General features: G+C 33.0%; 1 protein-coding gene across 1 annotated transcript in view; it reads right to left on the bottom strand.

Annotated features, from left to right (window-relative positions):
• Positions 1–342: 342 nt before the first annotated feature.
• LOC100680504 overlaps positions 343–17,755 on the bottom strand; it is a 272,326-nt gene continuing 254,913 nt past the window's right edge. Inside the window, exons 14-16 of the mRNA XM_031933565.2 lie at positions 2,269–2,527; positions 2,059–2,190; positions 343–1,985 (exon numbers count right to left, since the gene is read on the bottom strand). Coding sequence (XP_031789425.1) covers positions 591–1,985; positions 2,059–2,190; positions 2,269–2,527 — 1,786 coding nt within the window. The 3' untranslated portion in view covers positions 343–590. The remainder of the gene's footprint in view (positions 1,986–2,058; positions 2,191–2,268; positions 2,528–17,755) is intronic.

The raw sequence follows: 17,755 nt of genomic DNA, 5'->3' as shown, positions 1-17,755 counted from the left end.
CGAGCGGGGCGAGGAGGGGGGGGGGATGAATCTCACCTTGGCTCAAAACAACTATATAATATAGGTAGATATATAGACAAAATCTGATTTTTTGGCACTCGTTCTTGACATGAAGTCCCGCCACCCTTACCCTACATTAAAACCTCACATGAGTTCTCATGCCGAAATCTCATGTATATTCGCAAGTGAGAGTCAAAAAACTCTCCAAAAGACAAGCAGAGTAAATGTCCAAAAATCAGATTTTGTCAACACAGTGCAGCGCTGATCGGTTCTCTTGTAGAATGATTGGGCGAATCTGTAATATATAATTTTTTAATTTCACATTATTAAATATTATAGACATATTTTTTATTACATTTTATTTTATTTCATTCTATTAAACCAGCTGTAAGTCCTTAACATCTCAAGTAAAAGAGAAAATACATCGCTTAAAAATTTTATGAAAATTATCATGCAGTATACACATAAGTAAATTAATAATAAACTACTATTTTAATCTCATAATTTTCTTTTTACATCATGAAAAGACATATTCAAAATATTTTTTTCCATTTAATGCATTACCAACTTTAACAAAATTTAAGAATAATTTAATCATCTAAAGTTATAATTTCTACTTTGTTATCTTTAGATTTGTCTTGTTTCTTCAATTTCACTGCACCACTCGAAGGGATGGTAACTGTTTGTTTTGGTAATTCAAAAACTGAAGTTCTATCCGTTTTTAAAAAAGGTGATAGCTCAGATTGGTTTTGTTCGGGAAAGGATCTTTTGAATATGTTTTCAGTTTTAGGTCCAATGATGGATTGAGGAATTATTTCAAGATGTGGTTGCTGCTGAAGTTGTGAAAACATACAAAAAGAATTGTTAATATTTTGTACAGTTGGAGCTGATGAAGTATCAAAAGAAATTTTTGGTCGAATTGATTTCTGTGTAGATCCTGAAAACCTTTTAGTATTAGCAGAATTTAAATAACTATTGCCTTCAGTTGTACTGTGAGTAGTTGGAAATGCATAAGGAGCTGTACTACTGTTTGCTAAACTAGTACTACTGTTTGCTAAACTAGTAATTACTCTATGTGGTTTATGCTTTTTTACTGGATGAAATGGTTGAGGTGATTCACAAAGTTGTTGGCGTTGTTTTTTAGATAAAAGCTTATGCTGCAATGAGAGATTTTGTTGCGAGCTACATATATGTTTTTCAGAAGGTAAAATAGTAAATTGATCCTTTAAAGTATTAGTCGTACAATAATTGCTTGGTAGAATATCTGAAGATAATGAGTGCATAGACAAAGATTTCTGAACGTCAGTTATGGGCAACAAAGAAGATTTACTTATTGGGCATGAGGTTTGGTTTACAGAAGAAAATTGCAACCTCTGTTCTGGTTTTGATACTGAAACTGATATAGTTGGTTTATTTCTAGTTGCATGAGAAGATAATAAATCAACGGATTTTGGCTTGATATTACTGCTGCTCAAAGCTACAGGTGTTATCGATATATCTTTTCTGTCCTTGACAGAACTTAAGCAATTTTCAACTGTACTAATATTACTTAATATTTGGTAAGGCAGCTGTCGATTTGTTTCTTTTTTACAATAGTGTACTTCACTGCTAGAGTTCATATTTAAGTTATTTTGATATTGTTTCACTGCATTTTGATATTTTTCAACTTGACTCAAATATTCCAACATATTTGTATTAACACCTGATCCAAGCATTACAGACAGCATTTTTTCATTTAAATATGAATTTATAGAAGAACTATTCGACACATTGCTAGAAAGTGATATGTATGAGTTATTAGAAATAGTGGATTTTAATTCGGTTTGATTTGGAGCCATACGGGTATTATTCATTGTCTGAATGTATTTTGGTGAATTGGACGGTCTTCCACGTGATCTTCCACCACTAACGTTCTTTTGAGCTCTTTGTTGCTGGCTAGTAACTTGCAAATTTGGAACAATATATTTTTCAGCATCGGATGAAGACTAAAAAGTCAACAATATTAAATTACTAATGGCTCATGCAGTAGATAGAAAAAAAAGAAATACAACTACTTACCATTTTATTTGCGTTTGCTCCGATGAGTCGTGAGTTGACGGTGACATCATTACTTGTAGCTTTCGTTTTACATCCTCGAATTGTTTGGCGGCAAAATTCAATTGCAATTTCAAAGATATTTCCGTGCACGGTCTAAAAAAAAGATTGTAATGTATATATTGTAATAAACAAGTCTTAGGAATGCATTTAAGGTTTTTCAAAAAAACTTACGAAATTGGCACTCAATGATGAGTACGCATCTTCCAACAACTTTCTAATCTTTGGTAATTCGACAGATTCAAACTCAGGTATATTTTTAATGTTTTGATACACATCAAAAATATCTAGTAACACCTGTTTTTGTTGATTTTTGGGAGAATCAAACATTTTAATTGATTTGTCAATCTTTATTTTATTACGTAAACTTTGCGAGCATAGAGTCAGGGCTTGACTTGAAAGTTGTTTTCTTTCGCTATCTCTTAAGTATTTTCTGAAATAGATAATAAAAATATCTTTAATAATTTATAAAAATTAACTAAATATTAGTAAAAATAATTCAAAGATTTTATCAGAATAGGAAAATAAATGATATTTATTTCAACCCCTAGTATTACACAATAAGAAATAAAGTTGGCTTTTCCAAGTGAGAAACACTTGAGAAATCCAATTCTCGCTCGTTATGAAATAACACATTCGAAATAGTAAGAAAATGTAAAAACCACTGCCAATTCTTTGGCACGTAGCTTCTTTCAACATTATGTATTGCTTTAGTTTCAGAATAGTTTCTACTTCATATATAGTTTTAAACACTTTAAGACACTATGGCTTGGTTCGATTGGGCTTACTTTGTTTTTTACCCGGAATATTTCTCGGCACCGTCCACGTGTTTTCTTAGGCTTAGCGACAGTGCAGGCTCTCTTGAGGTCTATTTCTTGCGCCTGCACTATCGCGCCATTGAATCTTCCCGCAGCTCAACCGTGATAATGTTTAGAGCGGGAAGGGTCCTTGGTCAGTAGAGGAGGTGGAACAAAGGGAGAAATTACGCAGAACTCAAGCAGTTTATGCTGTGACTTTCTTATTTACTCATGATCTTATGTTCATATTTACAGCTTATTTTACCCAAAACTTTAGATAAACCGAGTTCATGCAAAACCAATAGAATTCGATAAACCGCCGAAAACAGCCGAACTTTGCCCCGAAGCCGAACTCATTCACCCTAATACTTATACACACGGTCGTACTCCTCCTCATGCAGCGACACTCCGGTCAAGCTCGTGCATCGAGCGACGTTCTATCGCCTGTCCCCAGACGACTCCTTCGCATTCATCCGCCACGCTCATCGCCTCGATAACTCGTACCCGGAAAGCCCAGACGTGGCTGGCCCTTCCCAGACACACCTCACGTACCGAATAGACCCTGCCCGTGCCTTTGCTGCCCGCAACGGATAACCGTTGTTATCCTTGTTCGCGCCAGGAGATGGCGGACAAACGTCTAGGATGTGCACAACACGCTTCTGACCGGCCGCGCAGGACTCTGCCTGCGCTCGGCGGTCTCGCTTGCACCAGGTCGTCGCTGGCACGCGCCGTTTGCCTAGTCCAACTAACTGATATGCACCTTTTGCTTAACACTTCTCGAACTTAACGACACTAAACGGTGATACACTTTTTCCTCCGAAACCTCCGATTTTCTACTGAGCTACATCTTTACCCATAAACCACGCTTTCTGTGTACAACCGATCAAATGCAAACCAATTGTCGATCTTAGATAAACCTCGATTTTCCCATTTAACCAAGAGATAAACCAACTTAAGCAAAAACAAAGACACCGGGAGACAAACTCGTGGAAACCCGTGAACACCTGCAATTTCTTACAACGTTACAAAATCTATAAAGTTTATTTACATTTACATGATCAAAAGATAGATAATTTTATTCTTCTTCAGGTACATATACAAGCAATTTACTTTTATTAACTTTTCCATTATAAGGAAAAACACAAACAAACAAATTATTATTACAAGCCTTTGTTAAGAAGAAAGCCAAAAAATATTTATTTATTTATCTATTTAATCCAGAGTTATACAAATTTACATTAATTACATAAACTTATACAACGATCGCAGATTCTACTAGGGTTGTGCGAGTTCCCGCCCGAAAAACTCGACTCGACGAGCTCGAGTCGAACAAAATTCAAATTTGAGGGCAGACCTACCGAGCCAACTTTTTTGTGTTCCTTAGTCCATCCAGAACACGAAAAACCCTGCATTCCCGAGATTTCGAAATACTTATTTTTTTGCCGGGCAGTTTAAATTCTCTTATGGAAATTTAACATAAAAAAAATGAACGAAAACTAACCATTGCTCAACTGTACGTATTTAATGTCCGAGATCACCAACGGGAAAAACATACTCATAGGACCAAAGTATGGGAAAAGATCTGTACTTTGAGCCCCGGTAGGTTAAAAATGGTTACTTGCATAAAAAGTTGTCTACATTTAAAAACAGCAATAAATCATAAATATTTCGATTATTTACGAAAATTAACGATTTTTCCCATTTCTAAAATCCTTATAACTTTTGATCTGAATGGTCAATTTTAACCAATTGACCCTTAAATCAAAGCTCTTTTCTTCTACTTTCGCTTTCAAAATTTAGATTAACATTTTAATGGTTTCATCAGCTATATATATGGCAATGAAGAAAGGTAAAAAACAGCCATAAATGATAGGTAATAATTTTTTCTACTTTCAAGCATAGACAACTTTTTACCTGAACAACCATTATTAACCCAGTAGCACTCAAATTCAAGCTCCTTTTCAAAACTTCGATTCTAGTAACAATGTATTTTCTGATTGCACCTCCGGACGATAAAATTAAAATATATGATCCTAAAAATTTAAAAAATCATCAAGCTCTTCGAATTTCCTGAGTTTTTATATCTGCTTGAGTTTTTCAAGCTGCTCCAGTTTTTCGAGCTACTCGAATTTTTCGAACTGCTCGAATTTTTCTAGCAGCTCGACATTTTCCCGTAGCTCGAAAAATTCGGGAATTCGACTCGAACTCGGCAAAAAAACTCGACTCAACTCGACTCGGGTTTTTTGGGAACTCGCACATCCCTAGATTCTACAGTATTGCAATTTGTGCCAAATTACGCACTATAGCACCGCAATCCTGCAGAAGAAAATAATATTTCCTGTACGCAGATTCGGAAACAAGAAAACTAAAAACTAAATATTATTCATTCCTGATAGTATATTTCCCGATCCGACTTCAGGAACTACTATCATATTCATTAGGGTTCATTTGAATTTCCTAACGCGTAATTTTAACATAATTATAATATGAAAAATTTTAACACTTATAGTTATATATTCTATCTATTAAGCCTAATTTTTAAGTAAATATATTTTTAAATAATTGCTTAACTTGTAATGATTAAATTGTTTGTATTAATATTCAACCGATTATTAATAACTATGTTGCTATATTATCTGTTTTTGTGTAAGATTCAATTAACTATTTTGTTCATTTATTACAACCTTACAAGCATAGATCTTGCTGTTGTGAACGTTTCTGTAGTTCCATTTCTGTTTCTAGCAAAAGCTATCCTTTCGAATTTATTGAGCCTAGCGGAACATGTAAGTCCTACAATTGAAGTGCTAAATCGCATCTACAGTCGTACGTAAACACAATGTCATCTGTTACCACAATGTCTTTGTGAGGTTGCTGATGTTTGATGGAGTGCATTGAGTTGGTAAAATTTTGTGTTCCTCTTATACCGCTGTAAAAATAAAAAAATGCTTTGTTGGAGCCTAGGTAATTATTATCTCCGTAAGTCATCCTGTGTCTATTGATGTCCGTGATTTTCTGTCCTATAGCTTCTGTTGGTTCCTTATTTCTTGCTTTAATGTTATTGCGTTCTGTTATTTCATCTATCTTGAGAATATTGTTTTCATAACACGTGCATCGAAAACGCGCTTTTCGCCTATGAAAAAATGGAGCAAAAGTAGAGTTTCTCGAGCCTAAAGAAAAGGCCCTCTAAGTATAGTTGTGTGTATATACATACGTATAAATATACCCACACATACATATATACATATATCTGATGCGAAAGTGTGTTTTCCCTAGGGGCGAAAGTAAGTACTGTTAGCTATAGGTATGGTAGGTGCTTAGAATGATGAAGTAAACGGTTACGAAGTAATACGTTTATTAACTTAAAGATAACACAAAAATGTGATGCACGAGGCATCTTACATGCTTAGCGGTTAGCTTCTAAACTTGGACTGAATTCGCGATAACATAGACGTACGCGACTCGACTGTGCCAGCGCCCCTGGCGAACAGTATACAGTGGTTGGATCTTGTAGCGCCTAGGTCAAATCTAGACAAGTACTTTCGCCCACACTTTCGCATTTTCGTGTGTATATATGTGTGACGCATCTCATACATGTATGTATATACCATCGATCCGTGTGACATCAAACAAAATTCAGATTTACAACGAAATTCTACTATGAGATACTGGACGACTCTGCTTTTTCAGACAGGCTCAAAAGAGCGTTCTTAATGCACTGATTATAAAAAACACGATACACAACAAGGAGCGAATTGGCTTTTTCAAATTCGAAAAAGTCAGAAAAAGCCAACTTTTGTTTCTAGTTGTGTAATATACTATTCTACAGGGTGATTCTAAAACAATACAACATTTTGGTACCACCGTGATCAACGTGAAAAACTGAGTCCAGGGGAATTAGTCCGAAAAATTTTCCTCCACTTTTCACTTTCCCAGTCAGTAAAAGAAAGTCCCCCCACCACTGCGCTAGGCGGAGAAGCGCATGAGGGGAAGTGTGCGCGGCGGCGCCACGCGGTGACGAGTGAGGGAAACCGTTGCTAAGGAGGTCAGCGACGGCTGCGCGAGTAAAAGGGGAAGCGGACGCGATTTAAACTATTTCCGCAGAATCTGATAATCGGCTTGCGCCGAAAACTAATGTTCCATGAGCAAAATCTTTGCAATTTGAGAATAGCTAGGAGGTGCGTAGCCCAACGCAGATCGAAACGTAACCTATTTACAGGTTATCTAGCTCTTGCATTTTAATTTCAAATGAGTCTGTGCCTTGACGCATAGCCCGAACTTGGTCGGTACAGCTGCGATTACGAGCTATCAAAAGCTAGGCGCAAAAAAATTTCAAACAAGAGACCGCTTTTATAGCACAGAACGTGCAGCCTCTTGTTTCTATTGCGTGAGCGGTGATTAGAAATGTTTTGTGTGTACGACCGTTTAAGCCTCTACGCCCGGTTTTACTTTTTTTAGTTAAAAAGAACGTAGGTCTAAAGCCCCTTAGAGGTAGCGTAATTTTGGAGCATAGCACACGAGACAGCATGCTTCTGCTTGCCTTCACCGCAAGGGCGTAAGGTTTTAGAATGGAATAAAAAGGCGTTTTAGCAGAATATCCTAACTTTATACCAGAATTTTCCATATCACAGAATATCCCATGACCTAATTCCTTTTCCTTTATTTCCAGATTTCCTCGATGGCCTGGGCATTCTCCGATCACGGTGAATTGAAAGCAGCAAAAAACTCTATTCTGATGCCAACTTTTAAGGCTTTCTATAAAGAAAATTTGATGGAAATAAATGTCTAAGAAAGTATCAGTTGTTATTACTCAGTATCTGTTTATTACTAAGAAACTTATTGTGCTTTAAATGGCTCCACGGCAAAGTGGCGCGTTGTGCACACGTGTACACAGCTACTCCGCCTTACAGCATCGAAAAATCTGCGGAAAACGAAAATTCAGCATCTGAAAAGTAACCATCCTCTACCGTCACATTCTTCACTACCTCATATAAGCTCAATTTTAAAAATATTTCTTTTTCGTGTACGTCTAACAATTATTCCTCTTTTTGCATTCACTAAAAAAATCATTACGCATCTCTTCTTTTTTTCCCAGCTTTATATAGTAGTAGTACTTCCGCTACTTTCAGCATTTCCGGCCACGTTTATGTTTCAACACACGGATTAATGGCGTATACCAGAACATCTGCAATCGGCAGTGCTATTGTTTTTGGAGTCTTTGCGTAGATTTCATCTACACCTCCTTATTTTAATTTTAGATTAATAATGATTTTAAATATCTCTAAATCGTTTGTTGGTTTAAGGGGTCCAGTCTGGGTTAAATCCTGCAAAAAAACAACAAAATATTCGTCTGATAAATTTTTTCTTTTCATGTAAATTACAAAACAAAAAATATCTACTGAAAATATTTACAATATACACTATTTCTACCAAGAAATATTTACAGTAGATATTTTTTGTTTTTTATTTTACGTGAAAAGAAAATTTTTTATCGGACAAATATTTTGTTGTTTTTTTTTTGTAGCATTTAACCCAGGCGGGACCCTTTAATAAATAATGTTTTTTGATTGTTACTAGGCAAGTTTAATGTATTCTGCCTTGGAGTTATGATTTTGTTACTCAGATTTTCTCCTTAAGTACAATAATACTCATTCATTATGTTTGCAATATCCAAATCATCTTTTAAAACTGTGAATTAATTGTTTAACTATCACTTGTTTTCTATTTTTATCCCTTTCTATTTTGTTATTGATACAAGCTCAGAGTTTTCTACGATCATTTTTGTTTATTTCTATTAATTTTTTGTTGTGATTATTTTTTGCTTCTTTAATGACTTTGTCTAGGGCTTTTACAAAATTTTTATATTGAGCTTAGAGTTTTATATTATCTGGATCCTTCTTTAATTTATTGTAGAAAGACTCTTTAGTTCGGAACGACATTGATATTGTTTCAGTAATACAATCTTTCCTGGTTTTTGTTTTCGATTTTTTTGCTCCCTGTTGTGTATACTTTGCATTTTCTATGTAATGCTGAATGTTTTCTGTTATTTCATTTACTATTTCGTTAGGATCTTCTATTTTTTTACAATATGACCAGGTAATTTGATTACCAATCCTAAATAGTTTATTATAGTTGTATCGGTATTTTATTCTTTGTTTCGTTATTGATAGTATTTATTTTGTTACTATTTACTCTTAAAATTAAAGGATAGTGGTCTGTGATTGGTATTCTCAATATTTTCGCATTAATAGATAGGAAGTTAGTTTTTATCCCCTGGTCTGTTACGTTATTCGCTGGCCTTGTAGTTTTTGTAAAGGCAGGGAAGAATCATTTATCAAGACGAATATACATATAAAGTTTTGGCTTATTGTATTTTGAATATTGATATTGTAATCACCTATTTTTATGTGATTTATTACGTTTCCTTTTGTGTTTTAAGTAGTTGTTACAATTAAGAAGAAACTAGCAAGAAACGCTCGCTTAGCTCGCGATTTACAAATTAATTGTAATGAATATTGTGATGATATTTAATTATTTGAGGTGTCATTATTAAATATATTATTAAATATTAGATGTACACTCGATGGTAGTTAATTCTTGTGAAACGTTTCTGAAAATCTCCAGATTGCCGAATCGATAAATTCTAAACAATCAAAAGCATCAAAATCAATACAGCCAACATTTTATAAAAGTTGTTATAGCTACTAGTACACAGGACCGATTTAAAAGATATAAAATAAAATGGTAATAAATTTTAAATATTAAAAAATGTTTTGATACTCACTAATTTGATGAAAGTATTAATTATATTAACAAAATATAACAATAAAATAATATTAATTAAACATTTTTTTATTTACATTTATAATATAATGTAAATTGTAGGATTATATCAATCATCAAGAGGCGCAATAGGGCCGCACTAGCAAGACAGGACGAAGTTCGGTTCAGGGAAGGGCGACCCTATATACTTCAAAATTGGGTTTTCTAACCTCCAACAAAAATCTCGATTGCATTTAAATCATTAGTATTGCGCTTATGCGCAATCTGTTGGTATCTATTTGAAATATATTAACCTAATATTTCACCTTAAAAGGATTCATTCGAATATATTACGTTACTAACTTAATATTGCAAGTTGAAAATTTGCTCGGTGAATTCTTTCCGTCGGAGTTTCTTCTCCCGATATTTTGTCTCTTCCGGCCAGATGTATTACACGCCAGTGGTTATACAGCAGTTGTAATCTACTTTACCGACATTTGTCTGCTAATCGGTGACACGCAATTATGTTATTATATATTATGTACATCTAATAGTACTATACGATTATATGCGCGATAGGATAAATGTCTAAAGCAATCATAACTTATCGTCTATCAAATAGATCAAGATTTCAAGGAGAATATGCTTCGTAAAAGATGTGAAATCTTCCGTAAAAAAATTTTTTTTTAAAGTAAAAACCTTGGCAAGAAATAGTAGTGAAATCTATAAATTTTAAAATGTCAAGTAACTGTTTCGTTTTTGCTATATGCATTTGGATATTTTTTGGGAAAGCTGATTTTAACCTTAGTTTTATTTTAGCGCGTAAAGCAGAAAAATCATTAACTTGACATTTTAATATTTAAAGATTTCACTAATTTTTTTTGCCAAAATTTTTACTTTTGAGAAAAAATTTTTCCAATAATATTTATATTATGTACTAAAATTTAATACACAATACAATATTTACTTTTATATTAAATGATAACGATATCTTAAAACTCTAGCAAAAAAAAAAAAATAATGAAAACAACTGAAGTAAGCAGTTATGAACTGCAGATAACAGCAGAAAAATGTCGCAATTAAGACACATACAAGAATAATCTTCTGTTGTCTTTAGTTTTATTTAGTTTTCTAGAGTTTTCTTCAGTTGGCTTTAGTTTTTTTTACACATAAAATTTTACAATTTTATGAATGAAAAAAAAATGAAAATAACAGACAATAACTATTTAAATATTTTAAGACAACAGTTGATTCATAGTTTGAAACAGGTTTTTTTTTTCATTTTATGATTGTTATCTTCCACATACACTAGTTTTTTCCTAATCAGAACAGTTATCTTCAGATTTCTACTAATTTTTCTTTTAAAAACACGCCTTTAATAATATAATAAAACCAAATTAACGTAACTGTTTAAAACTGTTAAAATCTGGTACCATCTGAAGTAAACTAAAAGAAACTAAAAAAAAAAACTAAAAATACCTGTAAATAACTGTTGTCTTTGTCTCTATTCCGATATTCTTCTGCTAAAAATTTCTGTTTTGTTCAGTTATCTTCTGTTTTAGTAAACGCGTCAGATAAAAACTGTTGTGCAGAAATTCATTTCCACTAGGGATCAATATAAGTATGAAAAATAAAGTAATTTTATATAAAATCATATATTTCCTTACATGAAAATCAATTAATTAAATTATCATTTTTTACAATACTAAATTATTAAATTAGTCAGTATTTAGAATATTTTTCGATACAGTGTGCGTGAAATGCGCTTTGACGCACGCACCGCGAGCGTTTAAGCACATTTTAGGCCCCCTGTATCGAAAAATAACGTTGAATACACATGCAAAAAGTTGATTCTACACGAGTGAAAGTTATATAGTTTGTCAGTCGATCAAAGCAAGAGTGACAATCTCACAAGTGTAGACTCAACTTTTGCGCACTTGTATCGACTTTCACTTGTATACTATTTTAGTCTCCAAGCGCTTGTAGAGGTGAGGTAGGGAGAAATTTGACACGTGTGTTCGATTGAACTTTGTATTTGTTTAGAGAGCTTGGAATTACTGCTATCAAACTTTGCTTGGCTCGGTAGAACGCAGACTGCAGGACAGGCAGGAGGGCCTAGGTCTGTGCAAGTCTCTGGTTCGAGCGAGAGTGACGAGTGCCCCCAGCGAAGCCACCCTTCAGACCTCGGTGGGAAGACGTTGGTCTCGCTCATGAGGCCCGAAGGGAAGGGATAGCTTGGGCTCTTTAGCGGATGAGTGGCGCGCGTGCTTTTTTGAGAATTCCGAAGATTATCGAGCGCGCGCGGCCGGTCGTTTTATTGCTTTAAGTGCAATAGGCGACAAACCGCTCGGCTGCCGAAAATCCGGGGACTGCCTCGTCTGGGGGATTAGCGAGTGCGCGTGCGGCGGATCGCTTTATTGCGGTGGGGCAATAAAGCGAGGGACCGCTTGGCAAAAACTCGAGAGTGTTGTAAACGCTCTCTACCAGGCCCCACAGATGCGGGAAACATGCACGCTACACTATTTTAACAATCCTTATTGAAAACTCTCAAGTGAGATCTTCAGTCAGAAGTTTATCTGTGATTTTGCGTACGGATTTTTTAAATTTTACGAATAGATAAAAATCAGTTGGTAATAATTAAAAGACACTTTATTGATTATGAAATAGCTATGATTTATTCACCTGAAATTTTCATGTCTAATATTTTAAAATCAAAATATTGCTCAAAATGCTTCAATGCATGTATTATTGAATAAGGTTTTACTATTGCAGAAATAATTTTCAATTATAACAAACTTAATAAAAATATTTCAGAAATAAACCTAATATAGCAATATACCTAATAGTGGAGATCTCATTTGAGATTTATCAATAGGAATGACTATAAATAATTGATAAGAATGCAAAAATATTAAAAATTTACATCAGCCTTGGGTGTGCTGTCGCACGGCTTGCGGGAATATATATAACTATAATTTTTTATAACAAATATTTAGATTTTATAATAAAAATATATAATACATTATTTATAGTATATAATTTATTGTAATGTTTGTTTGAAACATCTTTTTAATTATAAAATATGGTTCAGTTTAAGAAATTTATACTGTTTCATATTAATTTATCTTTCCTTACTGAAAAAACTTATGTGAGTGCTCTTTACGTAAAGAAAATGATTACTTAAAGATTTTCGTTATTTCATTTTTACAAACACACAGCTTAAAAAAAATGATGTCTGCACAAATTATTATTTGCAGCATCCTTTTTATCTGGGCCGAATCTGCAGATTACATCTTGTGATGTGTATAAATACATACGACATTCGTCATTTCATATTCATAAACACTTAGCTTTAAAAAAAACCGCTGCCAATTCTTTGGCACGTAGCTTCCTCCAACAAAATTTATAGTTCTAATAAATACAATATTGCTCAAATAAACAGTATATTGATGATTTTCAAAATATTTTCAATCTTACTTATTTTACTGAAAGAGCAGCCGTCACAATATAAAGTCATATAATTATCATGAAAAAATTTAAACCTCATTATTTTAAATACCATAGGGCCCTGATAACCTGATAAAATCATTTATTTTCTCAAAAGATTCTGAACTTTAGTTAGTAAGTTAGAAGGTTTAACAAAAATAGTGATTTTCGGTTATACAGGGTACATAATTATAAATTACACAAATGATGAGAGACAAAGAATGTGAATCATAATATCATTTAAACTAAATGGTTTTATAAGCTGCAAAAAGAATTTAGCTAAGGTGCTAAAAAGATTTGTCTTTTCTAAAAATTTCAACTTGAATAAAGTCTTTTTACTCCCGTAATCGCACGACATCAAAAATCCATATTTTTAGTTTTCGATTTTTAGCTCCGAAACTAGTCGCCAAAATGGCTTAAAATTTTTACAGCAAATAGATATTATCATTTTTCATTGTCATAAATTTTGCTTCCTTCCTGAGGAAGCGTTGTAATAGTAAATTTTTGAGTTTGTGTAAAAACATGTAGGAAGTGTATTTTGATACATTTTTTGTAGCATTTAACCCAGGCGGGACCCTTTAATAAATAATGTTTTTTGATTGTTACTAGGCAAGTTTAATGTATTCTGCCTTGGAGTTATGATTTTGTTACTCAGATTTTCTCCTTAAGTACAATAATACTCATTCATTATGTTTGCAATATCCAAATCATCTTTTAAAACTGTGAATTAATTGTTTAACTATCACTTGTTTTCTATTTTTATCCCTTTCTATTTTGTTATTGATACAAGCTCAGAGTTTTCTACGATCATTTTTGTTTATTTCTATTAATTTTTTGTTGTGATTATTTTTTGCTTCTTTAATGACTTTGTCTAGGGCTTTTACAAAATTTTTATATTGAGCTTAGAGTTTTATATTATCTGGATCCTTCTTTAATTTATTGTAGAAAGACTCTTTAGTTCGGAACGACATTGATATTGTTTCAGTAATACAATCTTTCCTGGTTTTTGTTTTCGATTTTTTTGCTCCCTGTTGTGTATACTTTGCATTTTCTATGTAATGCTGAATGTTTTCTGTTATTTCATTTACTATTTCGTTAGGATCTTCTATTTTTTTACAATATGACCAGGTAATTTGATTACCAATCCTAAATAGTTTATTATAGTTGTATCGGTATTTTATTCTTTGTTTCGTTATTGATAGTATTTATTTTGTTACTATTTACTCTTAAAATTAAAGGATAGTGGTCTGTGATTGGTATTCTCAATATTTTCGCATTAATAGATAGGAAGTTAGTTTTTATCCCCTGGTCTGTTACGTTATTCGCTGGCCTTGTAGTTTTTGTAAAGGCAGGGAAGAATCATTTATCAAGACGAATATACATATAAAGTTTTGGCTTATTGTATTTTGAATATTGATATTGTAATCACCTATTTTTATGTGATTTATTACGTTTCCTTTTGTGTTTTAAGTAGTTGTTACAATTAAGAAGAAACTAGCAAGAAACGCTCGCTTAGCTCGCGATTTACAAATTAATTGTAATGAATATTGTGATGATATTTAATTATTTGAGGTGTCATTATTAAATATATTATTAAATATTAGATGTACACTCGATGGTAGTTAATTCTTGTGAAACGTTTCTGAAAATCTCCAGATTGCCGAATCGATAAATTCTAAACAATCAAAAGCATCAAAATCAATACAGCCAACATTTTATAAAAGTTGTTATAGCTACTAGTACACAGGACCGATTTAAAAGATATAAAATAAAATGGTAATAAATTTTAAATATTAAAAAATGTTTTGATACTCACTAATTTGATGAAAGTATTAATTATATTAACAAAATATAACAATAAAATAATATTAATTAAACATTTTTTTATTTACATTTATAATATAATGTAAATTGTAGGATTATATCAATCATCAAGAGGCGCAATAGGGCCGCACTAGCAAGACAGGACGAAGTTCGGTTCAGGGAAGGGCGACCCTATATACTTCAAAATTGGGTTTTCTAACCTCCAACAAAAATCTCGATTGCATTTAAATCATTAGTATTGCGCTTATGCGCAATCTGTTGGTATCTATTTGAAATATATTAACCTAATATTTCACCTTAAAAGGATTCATTCGAATATATTACGTTACTAACTTAATATTGCAAGTTGAAAATTTGCTCGGTGAATTCTTTCCGTCGGAGTTTCTTCTCCCGATATTTTGTCTCTTCCGGCCAGATGTATTACACGCCAGTGGTTATACAGCAGTTGTAATCTACTTTACCGACATTTGTCTGCTAATCGGTGACACGCAATTATGTTATTATATATTATGTACATCTAATAGTACTATACGATTATATGCGCGATAGGATAAATGTCTAAAGCAATCATAACTTATCGTCTATCAAATAGATCAAGATTTCAAGGAGAATATGCTTCGTAAAAGATGTGAAATCTTCCGTAAAAAAATTTTTTTTTAAAGTAAAAACCTTGGCAAGAAATAGTAGTGAAATCTATAAATTTTAAAATGTCAAGTAACTGTTTCGTTTTTGCTATATGCATTTGGATATTTTTTGGGAAAGCTGATTTTAACCTTAGTTTTATTTTAGCGCGTAAAGCAGAAAAATCATTAACTTGACATTTTAATATTTAAAGATTTCACTAATTTTTTTTGCCAAAATTTTTACTTTTGAGAAAAAATTTTTCCAATAATATTTATATTATGTACTAAAATTTAATACACAATACAATATTTACTTTTATATTAAATGATAACGATATCTTAAAACTCTAGCAAAAAAAAAAAAATAATGAAAACAACTGAAGTAAGCAGTTATGAACTGCAGATAACAGCAGAAAAATGTCGCAATTAAGACACATACAAGAATAATCTTCTGTTGTCTTTAGTTTTATTTAGTTTTCTAGAGTTTTCTTCAGTTGGCTTTAGTTTTTTTTACACATAAAATTTTACAATTTTATGAATGAAAAAAAAATGAAAATAACAGACAATAACTATTTAAATATTTTAAGACAACAGTTGATTCATAGTTTGAAACAGGTTTTTTTTTTCATTTTATGATTGTTATCTTCCACATACACTAGTTTTTTCCTAATCAGAACAGTTATCTTCAGATTTCTACTAATTTTTCTTTTAAAAACACGCCTTTAATAATATAATAAAACCAAATTAACGTAACTGTTTAAAACTGTTAAAATCTGGTACCATCTGAAGTAAACTAAAAGAAACTAAAAAAAAAAACTAAAAATACCTGTAAATAACTGTTGTCTTTGTCTCTATTCCGATATTCTTCTGCTAAAAATTTCTGTTTTGTTCAGTTATCTTCTGTTTTAGTAAACGCGTCAGATAAAAACTGTTGTGCAGAAATTCATTTCCACTAGGGATCAATATAAGTATGAAAAATAAAGTAATTTTATATAAAATCATATATTTCCTTACATGAAAATCAATTAATTAAATTATCATTTTTTACAATACTAAATTATTAAATTAGTCAGTATTTAGAATATTTTTCGATACAGTGTGCGTGAAATGCGCTTTGACGCACGCACCGCGAGCGTTTAAGCACATTTTAGGCCCCCTGTATCGAAAAATAACGTTGAATACACATGCAAAAAGTTGATTCTACACGAGTGAAAGTTATATAGTTTGTCAGTCGATCAAAGCAAGAGTGACAATCTCACAAGTGTAGACTCAACTTTTGCGCACTTGTATCGACTTTCACTTGTATACTATTTTAGTCTCCAAGCGCTTGTAGAGGTGAGGTAGGGAGAAATTTGACACGTGTGTTCGATTGAACTTTGTATTTGTTTAGAGAGCTTGGAATTACTGCTATCAAACTTTGCTTGGCTCGGTAGAACGCAGACTGCAGGACAGGCAGGAGGGCCTAGGTCTGTGCAAGTCTCTGGTTCGAGCGAGAGTGACGAGTGCCCCCAGCGAAGCCACCCTTCAGACCTCGGTGGGAAGACGTTGGTCTCGCTCATGAGGCCCGAAGGGAAGGGATAGCTTGGGCTCTTTAGCGGATGAGTGGCGCGCGTGCTTTTTTGAGAATTCCGAAGATTATCGAGCGCGCGCGGCCGGTCGTTTTATTGCTTTAAGTGCAATAGGCGACAAACCGCTCGGCTGCCGAAAATCCGGGGACTGCCTCGTCTGGGGGATTAGCGAGTGCGCGTGCGGCGGATCGCTTTATTGCGGTGGGGCAATAAAGCGAGGGACCGCTTGGCAAAAACTCGAGAGTGTTGTAAACGCTCTCTACCAGGCCCCACAGATGCGGGAAACATGCACGCTACACTATTTTAACAATCCTTATTGAAAACTCTCAAGTGAGATCTTCAGTCAGAAGTTTATCTGTGATTTTGCGTACGGATTTTTTAAATTTTACGAATAGATAAAAATCAGTTGGTAATAATTAAAAGACACTTTATTGATTATGAAATAGCTATGATTTATTCACCTGAAATTTTCATGTCTAATATTTTAAAATCAAAATATTGCTCAAAATGCTTCAATGCATGTATTATTGAATAAGGTTTTACTATTGCAGAAATAATTTTCAATTATAACAAACTTAATAAAAATATTTCAGAAATAAACCTA

The sequence above is a fragment of the Nasonia vitripennis genome, assembly GCF_009193385.2.
Source record: "Nasonia vitripennis strain AsymCx chromosome 1 unlocalized genomic scaffold, Nvit_psr_1.1 chr1_random0004, whole genome shotgun sequence".
NCBI lineage: Eukaryota > Metazoa > Arthropoda > Insecta > Hymenoptera > Pteromalidae > Nasonia > Nasonia vitripennis.
This window is presented reverse-complemented; position numbering and strand designations above follow the sequence as displayed.